Consider the following 15980-nt stretch of genomic DNA (forward strand, 5'->3'; position numbering starts at 1 on the left):
AAGATTCAAATTGGTGGTCGAGATTTGATCTCAATATCTTGTTTTTTTTTTTTTTTTTTTTTTTTTTTTGAACTACACCGACTTTAATCTCAAAAAAAAAAAGGGTGGTTGAGATCTCAACTACCACTTGGAATCCCAACCGATCCGTAGGTAGTTCAATATTGTGCATTAATTTCATAGCATTGAAGTAGAGTCCAAAGAAAATATCATTGCATTAAGGAGCTATTAGCTCCACACCTAAGAAGTTGTGCAAGCTATGAATTGATATGTTAACAAACAGCCCCGAGCTCAAACAAGTAAGCTACCTTTGCCAAGAAATCATGGGTGGGGATTAATAATTCTTTTCTCTGGTGAAAGTGGGGTTTAATATTTAAGTAATAACTTCATTAAAAAAAAAAGGGTATCAATTAATTATTCTAGGATTGCACTAAAGATACTTGGGAAATTGTTTACTGTTTTAGAAGCGATAGCAATACTAATTGTATCAAGCATCAACACCCACCACCCTCACTGAGTTTTGAATTTGTATTCTTGGAATAACAAGACTTCATGAAGTACCTAAAGCAAGGCAATCTAACAAATGTTTATCAGGCATTTTCCCATGGGTCTCTCTATTCATGGGAACTCAAATGGCCTTAGAAGTTTGTCATCATCAAGGATAAGAGAGGGGCTCCAACATGATTTGATCACTTGATTGAACTCAGAGAGGGTCAATCTTATTGTTATGCTCCTGTAGCTGGTTGAATGCTTCTCTCCCAGTCCAATACAACGCTCTACTTGATGGGTTACAAAGTTCCAACTGATAAGTCAGTTCCAAATGAATAACGTTCTCCACAGCTAGGTAATCCTACCATGTAGCAGGACAGACTCCTGAGGCCTGAGGGACCTCCATACCTTCAGAACTTCCGAATTTAACATTCAGCTGCTAGCTTTAAGATCAGTAAGTTCTTTCCAGTCCAGCGTACAGGGATTTCACTCGTACTAGGAGGGTACCCATTCTGATCAATTCCAGAGAAATTTGAATTGGAGTTGGGAAACTGGTTCTGCAACCAATTAGGAACTTTCAAAGCCAATATCCAGTTAAGTTCAGTGGAGACTGCAAACAGCATTTGCCGGTCAGCGGACGATCTCAGGAAAACAGTTTCAAAGTCGAAAGGCCAAGACATTTGCCCCCTCTCTCTAATCAAAACAAGTCATTCGCCAAGGCACTCCTCGAAGCTGGGTACTTAGAGGGCATAGAAGTTGTCCAGAAAAGGAAAAAAGAAGTCACAAAGTCAATACTGCATTTGAAGATGAAACCTTTATACAGAATTCCTTTTAACAAATCATATTTGAAAATGAAACCTTATACATTGCTTTTTCAAGGGGATACAAAACTGCTTATTCACCACAGCCCCCTCCCCGAACCTAAAGAAGGGAATGAAAAAGTTTCTACAAAAATTAAAACAAGAAAAAACAAAACCAGCACATATTAGACTTGGTCACCAGGGAATGGAACCCAAACTTCAGCAGACATCCGGCTCATGCACTTGAGGGATTCCAAGCATTCACAATAATATTCAAGTTTTTCCAGAGTAGTACTTTGATCTTCCTTTGCATGCTGGGGCGCATGACTCCTGCTAGAAAATCCCTCTTCTAAGCTCAGGCTTCCAGCATCAAGTGTACTGTAAATGGTTATGCTTTGCACATGCATGGAGTAAGAGGGTTCTCCCAGAGATCATAGTTAGGAAAGGTCTCTTCTGGCAACCCAGTACGTGTCTGGTGAGTAACAATGACATCCTCCACGAAAGTGGCCCAACCCATGTAGGGGTCCCCAAATGACTTCGACATGAGACCCTTGTCTGGCTTGATTGATTTCTGCCTGTGCCCCATGTACCTGCGAGCCCCAATAATCAACTTGGCAAAATTACCTCCATGCGTCATCACAAACACATCTGACTTCAAGCAAACCAAAAAATCAAGCGCTGCCAAGCTTGTCACATGTTTCCTGAAGCCATCTAATTCCTCTTTGCTTGCCAACTCTTCTTTTGTAACCTGTCATAACTTCACAGGGTGAGAAAAAAACAAAACAAAAGCAAAAACAATAATAATAAAAGTGAAGTCCCTCTCAGGGCATCATAGGTGGATCTCAGCTCATGACAGTATTTTTCTCCATGAAAAGCAAAATGATCTGTGTTATTCAGTGTATTCTCTTTTAAACTTAGCTCCATTTAGTTCGACATACAAACTCCAGAGTCCAGACATAGTTGTCAAGGTGCCGCATAGGCATTGCAAGGCACCCGCTTGGGCATCTAGGCTGATTTATAGGGTGGGGCCTAGGTGGTTCCTGCCTTATTGTAGGGCGCCTTGAACTAGTCTAATTAGTGTGGGACCAAAATCTGACATTTACTTATGCCAAATATCATATAAGAAACTATTTTTTCATATGATTTATTTTTATATATAATATTTCATTTGCTTATCTTTCATAGATAAGAAATATTTCCTATTTGAATCCAATAAAAATAGTTCTAAAATAAAATTCAGAAAGATGAAAAGGTCGATCCCCCAGGCATGATGTATTTGTGTTAAAAAAGAAGGGGCAAGAAGCGTACACTTGACGTTAATTTGGCCTGCCTGTTGAAACTCATTTGGAAGATTGCATCTAAGCAAGATTCTATTTGGGTTTCATGGGTCTACTCCTACCTTCTCAAGCAGGATTCATTCTAGATTGTTTCTTGCCCTCCTAATCCATCCTGGATCTGGAGAAAGATTCTTCTCCTTCGTCCCCGTGCTCACACTGCTATCTCTACCCAAATCTCGCTTGGTTCCACCATTCTTTTTTGGCTTGACCCTTGGCATCCGATGGGCGTTCTCTTTTCTCTCCTTGGCCCCCGTGCTGTCTATGAGACCCGAATCCCCAAGGCTACTACCCTAAACAACTTCATCTCCAATGGTTCTTGGTCCCCTATCCCCCATCCCCATCTCACACATGTTTGGAATGCTCTGCCCCCTATCCTTAGCCAATCCCGTGACTCCACCATTTGGACCCCTTCTCCATCAAAATCCTTCACCACTTCCTCCGCCTGGAACCTTCTTCGCCCTCACCATCCCACTGTCGCTTGGTCCCATTTGGTCTGGTTTAAAGGTTATATCCCCCGCCACTCCCTCACCCTTTGGAGAGCTCTAAACCTTGCTCTTCCAACCCAATCATTCCTTATTAGCCGCCACATACCTGCCACCCCGAGCTGCTCCCTTTGTTGGACTGATTCAGAGGACATTGAGCACCTTTTTTTCACCTGCCCCCTTTCGCGGTCCTTATGGGATCGTGCCCTTGCTTCCATTTGGTCTTGCTCGAGGCGATCTCATGGATTTGCCAGTGATTGGGCTTGGATCTTGAGAAACTTTGTTGGTCACTCTATTTGCGATCGAATTGGCAAGCTAGTTTTCGGTGCCACCATCCACCATCTCTGGTGGGAGCGTAATATGAGAAGGACTCCCAAATCCCGTTCTCTCGACCTGATTTGGGGAGCCATCTACTTTGATATTTCTTCCAGATTGCTATCTATCCCCCATCCCCCTGTGGCTGACAATCCCAGAAATAGGTTAATTGTTAGTTTCTGGGGGCTCAGCTCTCCTCTTATCCTCTCTCCCTGAGCTCTTTGAGTTCCCTTTGTTTGCTATTTTGTATGTTGCTGGTTTTTTAATATTATTAGTTATTCATCCAAAAAAAAAGAAGCGTACACTTAAATCACCATTACTCGCCTTGACACCGCCTAAATGCTTCAACTGCCCTAAAACGCCTTGGATCGCCTCAGCGCCATTACTATGATTAGTGATACAGAAGGTGTAAATAAAACAATTGGAAGGTAAGGTATCTGACCACAAGACTGTTTCATCATCAGTAGTATGAGAGACATAAAGTTCCATCGATGGGCTCACTTTTTTAGGTCCAAGAACTCTAAAAATTCTATGTAAATTATTTCCCTTCATTTAGAATTCAGATATTTAGATTGAAAAGAATGGAACTCAAAGCCTCATGAAATTGAGTTCCAGCTGGTCACATGATAAGAGTCTATGGCTCATTAGTGACATGACCACAATTGTCCCACCTTCACCTTGCTTGAAAAATCTCCCCATCCCCAAGACCTATTCCTTTGGACTGGATTCTTCCAAAACAAGCAAATAGGCCTTTTGATATAACTAGATATGGTCATTTGAGTGGGCTTCCCCTGTCAACTGATACCAAAGCTAAATATAAACATTAGGCCAATAATATTAGGGTTCTAGAACAACAAAGCTCTAAAAAAGATAACTGGTGGCACAATCAGTTGTTAAGCAGCTACAAGACGGGAAGACTAAAAAACAATTGTACAAAAAGTGGAGAAAGCTATACCAGATTCGGGAACATGTTCCTAAGAGGGGCCATCCGGTTTTGGCCCCCATAAACCTGTCCAGAAGCAACATAAATCTGAGTTTCTCTGGAATAGCCCATTGCCCGAAGGATCACAGCCACTTCCCCAGGCTCAAGAGGGCACCGCCCTTCCTTGCGCTTTTGCAGAGCCAACTGCCACAGATGGGAGCCATTCTGCATGCCCAACCAAGAAAAGAATAACGAACATATTGAGCAATAATTTTCCATTTTAGTCTGAGACCAAACACCAAAATCAACTATACCAGTTCTATTTTAGTTACCTTATACCGACGAGGCCACTCTTTCTTTCTGTATTCTGCCATGCTAGCCTTTTCCTCTCGTGTTCCAACAAAATCACAGAATGACAACCCTACCATGCCCTTCTCAAACCTCAAATGAAGAGTCCTGCAGAGGACAATTCATGCACTACAAGGTCAAACACAGCAAACCATGGAGTAAGAAAGCTAGCATTTTGATTCTCACATGAAGGGATTTGAGCTGCCTGTGCGATTTCTCATTCTTGATGCCAAATTATCGGCCATCTTTTCAATATGAGGTAGAAATTTCAAAGCATGATAATTCACCCTGCATCTTAGACGGTTGATTTCCTGTGGGACATTATCATACCTGTATAGAACACAATAACATCTATTATCTTAATCCCACAAAAGAGAAAAAATTTGGTCCAAGGTCTAAACTAACATCCATGACTTACCCAAGCCGGTCAACAAAAGGTTTTAGTGCCATTATCTTCTTCTCTTTGACCCGGGGGAGCACATTGTCAATATAGAACTGTGCTGGTGCATACTTTGGTATGTTCTTTACTGTGCGTCTGCTCCACGTAACATAGAATTCTATTTAGGGAAATTAATTGATCACAGGAGGAGATAAGTCAATAACAAATTAAACAAAACTTGAACTCCAAGATGAACTTCTGGCTGTGGGACAAATATGACATTCTACACAATGATTTGCCAACTAAGATGCTCAGATGTGGACAATGAAATGCACACTGATTAAGGAACTTGGGATTGGACAAGTAGTATGATAAGAACCCCTGTTGATGCCTAGATCGAATGGATGAAATCCTTACAGCAGCAACCTGTAGTTCACTCGCTCATTCACACATACACAGGAATTTAATGGAATAAGCAGGAAATATAAATGAAACACCCCAGTTGTTTCAATACTACAAATCCCAATCCCTGAATACCTTTTAAAGTTGCCCCTAACCTAGGGTCTTACCCTCACGGCAAGCAAGCTTGCCCCAAACACAACACTAATTCAATACCCCCTTTCACGGTCCTCCTTCCCTGTAGTATAACCCCCAGCAAAATCCTAACAAACTACTTTCCATGCAGGCGAGCATGAGATCCCTTCCCATGTTTGGAACTGATCCCCTACAACACCTTCGTATCTCTACCCCTACAGTGTACACCTCTCAATATTGGTGCCTAATAATTCTCCTTCAGTTTCACCTTGCCCTCAAGGTGACATCCTAACAATTCTCCTTCAGTTTCACCTTGCCCTCAAGGTGACATGGAACATTGTCCTCAAGGCGGGTTGAGAGAAGGTTGACCTTCACATGCTTGCCGCACAGCCATCCCAGCTCAGCAACATTCTCAGAGGCTCAATAGGAGGCCCATTTCAAAAGATGCAACTAGCATTAAGTGCCACTTCCCAATCCAATGGCTTGCAACTTTTGATGCTCTCCATTCTTCACCAAAGCTTCAAATAAAAGAAATTGATCCAACCCTCCAAATGGAAACAGTGATACATCTTCTAGGAGAGATGCCTCTTGCTTTTTGTCATCATGGACTTGCTCAGCCATTCCAGTGTTAGAACATCAAAGGCCAAGTACGAACAACATTTGAATCACAGATGCCTCTCTTCAGCACCTATCAAATATTATACCAAACACTAGGGCCAGGTAGATGGATCCCAATGTAACATCTTGAACCTGTACTCCAAATCAGTGGCTTCGGACGCTAAACCTTGTAGCCAACGAACAGTCATGGGACCAAGCTGGGCTGTTTGATCAAAAGGGTACTGCAAAAAGACCAACAACAAAGGAAAGCTTTGGAGGCCATTTCTGCTCATAATCCAATATCCAGGAAAGCTATTTATGCCTAAAATTCGACATCAAGGTTGATTTTAAGAGCTTCTTGGTGAACCGAAACCATGGGAGAATCACCCTCAAACCCTCCATGACCAAATTCCGCCGCTAAAAGCAGTGCTGCCTCCATTGGAATGTAGGCACCCACCTTTGCCACTGCTGTCTGGCCCCAATGGTCTTGGTTCACAGGTGTGGCAGGACCCTCTGTCGTGGCTGAAATTCCTACCCGAGACTTGGAGGTAGAAGACGATGGTTCGTGCCACCTGCAGTTTGATAGAACTGTGGATGGCTTGGTTCCCCAGGTCAAGCTGGTTCTTGAACTGGTCTTCGATCCATTCGTATTAGTCAGGGCTTCTATTATTATGGCACTGGTTTGGACCATGAAATAAAGGGATGGGCTGGGCCCATGGAGGCTCTTTTGGATGGGAGATAATTCATCCCCTAATGGAACTTCAAGATGACCCCCCCCCCAGGGTGGTTCTTTGGGACATAACTACGCTTGGGCCTTGGGCCTGAGACAAAGTGAGCCTGAGTTAGGCCTGTAAACTATGGCTTCGATCCTCTGGGGGTTGACCAAAACCAATAATGGGCCTAAGAAAGAAGGTTTGACCCCTCAATTCTCCCTTGTGCCTTATCCCCCATGCTTGACGAGAAGCAACTTAGCCATCACCTGCAGCTCTCGGTCAATTGCTCCAAACCTCTGTCCACTGCTCTCATCGTGGATTTTCAATTTAACCTCAAGAGCTCTCACTTCAACTCTAGTACGGTTGGTGTCCACACCTGAACTTGATTTCATGTCTTTCCCTTCACCGAACTAAATTTTCAGGGCTTCCTTGAAGCTCATCCAGGTAAGCTCTGGCCAACATTTCCAATAGACCCACTCAAAAGCATCTCCTTCCAAGTATGGAGCCACCCCCAACCTATGCTCATCCTCGAGCTGGTGTTCCCAACAGAACACAACTATTGTGAGCCATCCCTGTGCTCTACCTCCGCCAGAGAATGGGGACAATGCCATATTACCTCCCTCGGATCATGACAGCTCTGATGCCAGTTGATAAGAACCCCTGTCAACGCCTAGATCGAAAATCCCTACAACAGCTCTTGATAGCAACCTGTAGTTCACGCCCTCTCTCTCACACACACACTGCAATTGAATGGAATAAACAAGAAATATAAAGGAAACACCCCAGTTGATTCATCACTACAAATGCATCAAAACTGCAATACAAGGCTTCCTAAACCCAGAATACCCTATTCAAGTTGCCCCTGACTCGAGGATCTTCCCCTCACCACAAGCAAGCTTGCCCTACAAAAAACGCTAAATCAATACCCCCTTTCGCAATCCCCTCTTCCCTTTAACATAACCCCAAGCAGAAGCCCAACAAACTAATTTCCATGCAGACGAGCACAAGATCCTTTCCCATGTCTGGAATTGATCCCCTACATACTCCAACCCTGCGGTATACACCCCTCAATATTGGTGTCCTAACATAATATCTTATAGACCAGGACTTCCTATGCGTAAAGGTATTCCTATAAATTGATGAGTGCTCAAGATATGAGCACACGAGTACGCAAATGCATTATCATGACAAAGGGCACTTCTATAAAAGAACAGCACAGAACAGTAAAAAACAAAAATCATTATAGTCTATGAGCAAACTTTTTAAACAGCGGCCACACCAAGCAAGCGATATGCTCATCCCAGCTATGATAGTACGATGTAGTCAACTACATGAGCATACCAACTCCACACAACCTTTATGCTATGAGCACCTTTCCAATGGTAAGGGTAATTCTCTAGTACTTGGTAACACAGAAGGCAGACAGGTAGGTAGGACCCAAAAGAAAAGGCACATATTAGAATATATTTAACCTGATACTCGTGAATAGCTCTGCTTTGTCAGTAAACCATTCAGGAATGTCACGAACAATTCGCACATCGTCCTTTAAGTAGTCAATGAAATGATCAACATCAAAGATGTCTTCAAACTTCCTGCAGACAAATCGATATTGATTAAATAAAAGGAAAGCACATGAATCCATCAAGTAATATTTCATGAGTACATGGCTTAATTGCCCGGTAACTGCAACAAAAAGACATTATTCAAATCAATATACCCACAGAGTGCTTAAGAAAACCATCAGAATCAATTCTCAGGCTTCAAATAGCACCATTTGGAGATTATTACTATAGTAATAGAGTCAAACAAGGATTCAGTAGTGAAGAACTAAATACTGTAATAATTGCCATATCGAGGAAGATATCTAGCTGTTTAACAGATTTCAGTTCAGTTTTGCAACTGAAAAGTGTACTCTAACAAAATGATATGCCAGAGGTTTCTCAAGTCATAGAGAAGGATACAATTTATATGGCAAATTTACAAATACAAGAGATTTTATGTATTCATGGTAAAGAATATCAATTGCTAATTTTAAAGTAAACATATATTATGACCCACCTCACACCCCACAGTGGCAGCACTCCAGCCTACAAGAGATCTTATGTACTAATAGTAAAGAATATCAATTGCTAATTTTGAAGTAAGCACACATTATGACCCACCTCACACCCCACAGTGGGGGGACCCTCATGCACTAGGGTACATCCTTTTTATGGTAATGACAATCAATTATTGGAAAGAAATTCAACTAGAACCAAAAACTACTGTAACATGTCAGGGTCTGAATCACAGAAGGGAAAGGACAATTAAGTTAATGCAACAATTCATAAGACTGTAAGAGATGAATATACTGGACCTCCTATGACAATGTTATTTTCCCTATGTCCAATGGTCAATAATAAAGAAAAGTCTTTCAGAGGAGAAGAAATGCAAATCCTTTTAAGGCTGTAGTGCTATCTATCACTTGCAGGGCAGACCTTGGCGCAACGGACAGTGGGCCACAGTTGTAGCCTGTGGTCAAGGCATCAAAACAGCCTCTCAACAAAAATTGTTGGGGTAAGGCTGCACAGGAAAATTTCCCCCCTCCCCTGAAGACTCGAAAGCCTTTAGTATCAGGATCTTCCTTTTTGCTATCTATCACTAGCACGATAATCTATTGGTTCAGATTTCATTTGAAGCTCAAATGGACACAAAAATGAAAGAAAAGTTCAAACAAAATTTGTTATAAAAGATTAAAATGATTATTGAAAGGTAGGTAAGAAAGGGAGTTCAGTTATGACATCTCACGTTTGATCTTTCCAGATCTGGTCCTGCTTCAGCACTGGCAAAATAAGAGTAGCATTCAATATCTTGGCCACTGCAACAGCATTACAAATCTGCAAGAGAACATATTATTGGAAGTATGAGAAGATGGGTGCTTTTTCCGCTTCTAGACATGAGTGCGGTCCAGTTACAATGTAAAGAACTATAAAATTTCACTAGATCAAACAAAAACCTTAACCTTCTCCCAAGTCAATGTACATAGACAAGAGGAGTAGGAATAGTAAAACTAAGCATAAAATGACATCCCATTGTAGGCCTAGTCAAATTAGCATCACACGAACATCCCTTTAAACGGGTTCCGCTGCACTCCTAGTCCTCAAGACAACTCCATTAGCAGTCATACTAGAATCTAAACATAGCAAACCCATATCCTTTCTTAATATTTCTTCAATGGTTATTTTAGGCCTTCAAGGGAAAACGAGTTCACACTATAGAAATAGGTGGGTTTTTTTTGTGGATAAGTAACTGTATCTCATGGGAAGAGGAAGAAAAATACTGGGTTTTGCTATGAGTTCTTTTTATTTTTTTGGGAAGGGGGGGGAACCTAGAAATCAATCTCATCTAAGACAAAGACATAAGACCACTTATTAAGATCAAACTTCTGGACTATGATATGCATATGAAGAATTCAGCAAGCAAATAACCTAAGACACTCTCCATGCTGTGCTGTCAGCGGAGCAACCCAAGTTCAATTGGGATAACATACAAACAAATCAACTGAGCCTTGGTCGATAAGGCATATTCACCAGTATAAAAAGAGAGTATCTTCTTCAAGAAAGAAGAGTCAATATAGAAACGCAAGCAACAGTATAGCACTAATACGTAACAGAACCTATCACATATAGTAAAAGTAAAAATAAAATATAAAAAAATCCTAGGATGGCAAGTTGCCTGAAAAAGTAACCAAATCCTATATATATGAAGAGAGAGAGAGAGAGAGAGAGAGAAAGCTACTTTTCACTTCCTAAAAAAACCCTTATTAATTGACTGAGTAGACGTAGCGAATTAATGTCCAAGTTGTAATCTTACATTACATAGTTACAATAATAATTAATATTCATTTCATCATCATGGCTACTTTTTCATTTCCTGAAAAACCCTCATTTATTATTTGAATAGACATAGCTAATTAATGTCCAAAATTGTAATTTCATTACATAGTTATAATAATAATTAATAATTATTTTATCCATTTTTTAAATTTCATAATTAATTAATTGGTTACTAGAAGCAAAATTGCAAATTCTACTTAAGAAGGATTGTGACTATTAAGACCAATTTTGTATATTAATTATTTTATCCGTTTTTAAAATTTCATAATTAATTAATTGGTTACTAGAAGCAAAATTGCAAATTCTACTTAAGGAGGATTGTGATTACTAAGACCAATTTTGTACATTACTAAATGGTTCCATGTAATGTATTGTGCTGTTCGAAGTGATCAAGTAGTGTAAGACGAATTCCTTGATATGGATGCCAACTAACATGAAAGAATGATACGAATGATAAATGTGTGAATATACGAAATGCAATGAATGTTATTGACTGACGTTATAGGGTGCTGTATAAATAAAATGAATGATATGCACTTGTATCACTAACTTAGATTGATTCTATATGTTTGATCCAAATGATTTTATTCCAAACAAGATCAATGACATAATTAGTTTCAGAATATGCAAGACCGACATGGAATAAAAGATATGGTGTTGATGAGCACAAGCCAATATAGACACAGTGCCACAGTTTAACCAAAAGAATGGGCAAAAAAGCAGACTAAAAAGACGAAAAATACATCCTAACTAATGATAGCAGCCTAAATCATTACTAGGGCCTTGAGCTTTGAGACAGGAATGAGAACCATTCATGGTAAACTGATGACTATCTTAATTGTGTGAGCTACCAGGTGGACAAAGTTATTGGTATGAACCCTAGAGGTTAAAATTAATGGTACAGCCACGATAGATATGCTTAGGATAAAGATTGAAAAGGAAAAGGAAATGGCATATGACTGAATGATTACGTGTATGTTGATATGAACATGGTCTACTATATTGCAGCTTATATAGGTTATGTTTTTGGAATATAGCATGATTGTCTTCCTATATTCATTGGTGGGTTCATGTAACTCATTACTTTCATATCATGTACAGATGGGCAAGGGCATTGTGACCCATAATAGGGATTAGTGAAGCTTGAGGCTCTTCTTTATTTTGATGTATCAGTTTAGGTCTATGCCTGTAATTGCATATATTGTTCAATTCAAACACTTAGGAATCTTGATGATTTGATCTTATGGCTGATGAATATAGAATAAACTTGTGAATTGTAGAGGGCTATTAGATTAATTGTTGTTTATAGTTATTTAGTCTCATGTAAATGGTCTAAGTTTGCATTGTGCCAAGTTAGGTTTTGATATCTTGAGGTTTAAGGAAAGTTTGAATGTTAGATTTGCCATTAGGCTTTCAGTGGCCCCACCTGGTCTACTGTAGGATTGCCAATCAAAAGCAAATTATGCAAGGATTAGATAAGCAGATTTCCCATTAGGACTTCAGTGTTATTGGCCCCAACTGATCTAATGTAGGATTGCCAATCAAAATCAAATTATAAAAGGATTAGATAAGCAGTTTAGTCATTAAAAAGTAACACCAAAGCAAGCACAGTCAACCATACTCAGTTCAGTATGTGGTCAGGCAAAACTAGATAAACATTAAAAGCACCCCACAAATATGCAGTGGAATAAGATGACTGGCAAAACTAAAATGAACAAGCAAAAAACATATTTCAAGCAATGATTTATCAATAGCACATTAGACTGTTGTCTTCAGAAACAGAAATACTATTGAACTGGACCAATGCATTAAAAACATGAGACAGCAATGCTATGCATAGAGTGATAGAACCAAAGTGAACATCATCACTAATGGCTCAATTAGTAGAAACAGACCATATGTGACACCATTAGACAAGTAGCTGTTTTATCCCACTTCATTAGAGCAGATAGCAGATATTATAAACCAAGATACAATTTAACAGAAAAGACAATCATACAGCAATTCTTTGCTGATTCAGACCACCCTCAGCATGGATAAATATATAGCCAGTTGTTTCATTCTCTGGAGGAAGATCTGCACAGAACAAAAAGAAATTACTGTACTATAAAAGAAGAAAAGAAACAGAATAAAGGATTTCAAGATATTAACACCAATAGCAACTAGATTGTGAAAATCAACAGTAGAGAAGCCTTCTTTATATACACTAGGTCATCCCCTAAAAGTGACACGCTACATCAACATCCAGGTGCAGTGACAAGTAAGCAAGGATTCTTGAACCATGTACTGTCATACTCATCCTAATAACCCATATTTTAGGTCTACAACATTAACCCATTACAAGCTAAACCCATGGGATCAAAGACCTATAACATTTATAATCCGTCCCTAGGCTATTTTCTAATAAAAGAAGCCCATTTGGGATTATGAATCTGCATCATAGAGGAATGGTAGGGAAATGGATGCAATGGCTTCAGTTTTATCTGGTTTCTGGCCTCTTTAGCTCAGTCTTAAATGGTGCCAACCAGTTTTGACTCTCTCCAGTTGTAACCGAGATGGTTAGATAAATTATTTTCCAACATAGTTGGTATCATAATTCATTTCAACACCCTGAAATTGTAACATAGTTCAGCAATTCAATACCTATCATGTGAATTGCCAGCTTGCCATAAACTGCAAAACTGACAGCAGTACAGTTTAACTTGGAGAAATATTAGGATTCCTGAGGGATCCAGAAGAAAAAAAACTCCATCGGTACCACAAATTGTCATACCCATTGACAATATCCTATCTAGTTTGTTCTTGCTAAGGGAACATGCAAACTCTGACAGTAGACAAGGTAGAGTCACAAATAAGATTCATTCCAACAAACTGTATTTTATGATCAGCCTCTGGCCTTTTACTTTTCAACAGCTAGCAACCAATATTACTAAATCATCAGTTTTTCAAATTTCTGCTTCTCTTAGCACCACTGCATCCTTCCACTTAAACCATTATACTGAGAGGTCATACATACTGGCAAACCTTATGATTAACACTAACTTTCTAGCATAACTTCAAGAATTAAACTCACAAAGTACTAAGTTGTTCCCCCTCAAACCCAATAACCCAAATTCAACTTTTTAATCTCAAGGACTTCAAACACTAAGTCCTTGTGCATCTCTTCTTCTCTTTTAACACAAAGAAATACCCCTTATTATTGTATACAGCAATACATATAGTAAGCAGATATCACTTTGAATGCCTCTGCAAATTGGGATTCTACGGCATAAAAGATTAGGAATTACCTGACAATGAACGATCACGGCGCTCAGCACACGGTTTCCAGGAGGTGGTGGCTGAATAAGGGTTCTCCCAAAGTGAAGGCGACTCCTTAACCTGTAAAAGAATAAATGCAAGATCCAGACAAATCAGAAAATTTTAGAATAAACATAACCACAATATGAACACAGGCACCAGATCCCTAGAAAACTTACACGCGGGCAATGGAGAACCATGCCATCTTTTTTACACAAATATGGGGCATTCTGTAACAAAATGAATGTCTTGTCAGGGATAGTAACTGAACAGCAATAATAGTTAGGTCACAAAACAATAAAATGCAACTAGCATCCCAAAAGTTTCTAATAGACTCAACTTAGCTATGACACTATAAATGCATTCATCCATCCCAACAAGGTATGCCAACATAACAACTGAAGATAAGGTCCTCATATGAAAAGAACTTGAAAGTCGGAATAAACGTTGGTGGAAGTTAACAGTCATGATGACTGTGTTGTAGTAAACTATCTCACTGAAGAATGAACGAATAAATAAAACGCAAGATAAAAGTTTCACATAAATTGTGAAACCCATACAGAGAACTGTATCTTCACGAACCAACTCATTATAAAACAGGAACCCTCTTACAACTTGAGCTTTTATCCTATAAACAGTACAACACTCTTTCTGATACTAAGTTTCTCTGACCTCCAGTCTTCGACAAATAAAGCACCCTAACAAGAACCCCATGAAAAGATTCTTGCTAACTTCAGCTGGCAGAAAGCGGGTCTTCTTTCCTTTTCTGTTTTTTCGGGTGGAAATGGCAGAAAGCAGATCATATTATCAAACATTCAGCTGCAACATATTTATGTCATTTCACTCATATCACATAAGACCCCGCCATGAAATACGCCAAATCCGCAAACGTCATTAAATTAAATGACTCAAGGCGACCACATTTGTGGAGAAACCAATTCCTTTGATAAGGACAAGCAAAAACATACTCCAATGCGTCAATGTACCAAAGAAAAATGCATCGACCTTAATAGTTAGAATAGGATGCTAGAATATTAGAGTAAGCATAGACAAAGCAGCAAGAAAGACGAACAAATAGCTTGATCTAAACAAATCTGAGAAAGCGCCTTGATCACCAATTCCGTAAAACGTCAGTGAAAGAACAAAGGAGAACTAACCAATCGATTCCAAATGAAAGGAATGGATGCCAAACCAGCGAGAAGAAGGAGAGAAAACAAGGCCAATGAGATCTTAGAAATGTGAGGAAAAACCCTAGTATCTTCGCCGAAGTATGGACACAGAGCTTGCCACAAAGGTCTATCGCGATCTCTAACGGAGTGACGCTCACGATGATCGTTGTCAAACTGGTCGTCAGCCATCAATGGCGCCGTATCTTCGTCTCGCTTCAATGGAGACGACGACGGTCGACTTCCAATCGAGCTCGAATGGCGTAACTCCGCCATTGCTCGTTTTGGACTGAACGAAGCCATCTCTACTGCTTTCGTTTCTTATCGCCACTAACCTCACTTGAAGATTGCATCAGATCCAAACCATTTTCTCAGTGAATCTTTATCCCTGTGTTGTTTTCCTGCATTTTCTCCGAGAGCTCTTGGTCGGATTTCTGGACAATTTTGAGTTTCTGCGGAAATATGATTCACTTAAGTGGCATTTTCGTCCTTTAGCGCGTCGATTGACCATTGACTACAGATTATTGGGGTCCATTCTAACAAAATGAAAAAGGAAATTTTCTATTGGTCCCTGTATTCACATCCTATTTACAAAAACTCCTCATATTTAAATTTATGCATCTAATTCTCCCGGAAAACCAAATTTTTACCCTCACTTCTTCCCTGTTAATTTTAAAATACCTATGCTATCCTCTCATTTTTCCTAATTTATCCGGTTTTTCCTTTGAT

The 15980-nt window shown here is 39.7% G+C and overlaps 1 protein-coding gene across 1 annotated transcript; it reads right to left on the bottom strand.

Annotated features, from left to right (window-relative positions):
* Positions 1-1235: 1235 nt before the first annotated feature.
* LOC149007183 (O-fucosyltransferase family protein) lies at positions 1236-15707 on the bottom strand. The gene is made up of 11 exons (XM_089165049.1): positions 15243-15707; positions 14265-14315; positions 14076-14166; positions 12788-12864; positions 9701-9789; positions 8386-8505; positions 5109-5225; positions 4877-5020; positions 4675-4798; positions 4376-4567; positions 1236-2034 (listed from the first exon to the last, which is right to left on the bottom strand). Exons 1-11 carry the CDS (start codon positions 15552-15554, stop codon positions 1675-1677), a joined length of 1677 nt encoding a protein of 558 aa, XP_089021175.1. The 5' UTR covers positions 15555-15707; the 3' UTR covers positions 1236-1674.
* Between the last annotated feature and the right edge of the window lie 273 nt (positions 15708-15980).

This window comes from Hakea prostrata, chromosome 8 (assembly GCF_041222555.1).
Source record: "Hakea prostrata isolate BN-2017 chromosome 8, UWA_Hpros_2, whole genome shotgun sequence".
Taxonomy (NCBI): domain Eukaryota; kingdom Viridiplantae; phylum Streptophyta; class Magnoliopsida; order Proteales; family Proteaceae; genus Hakea; species Hakea prostrata.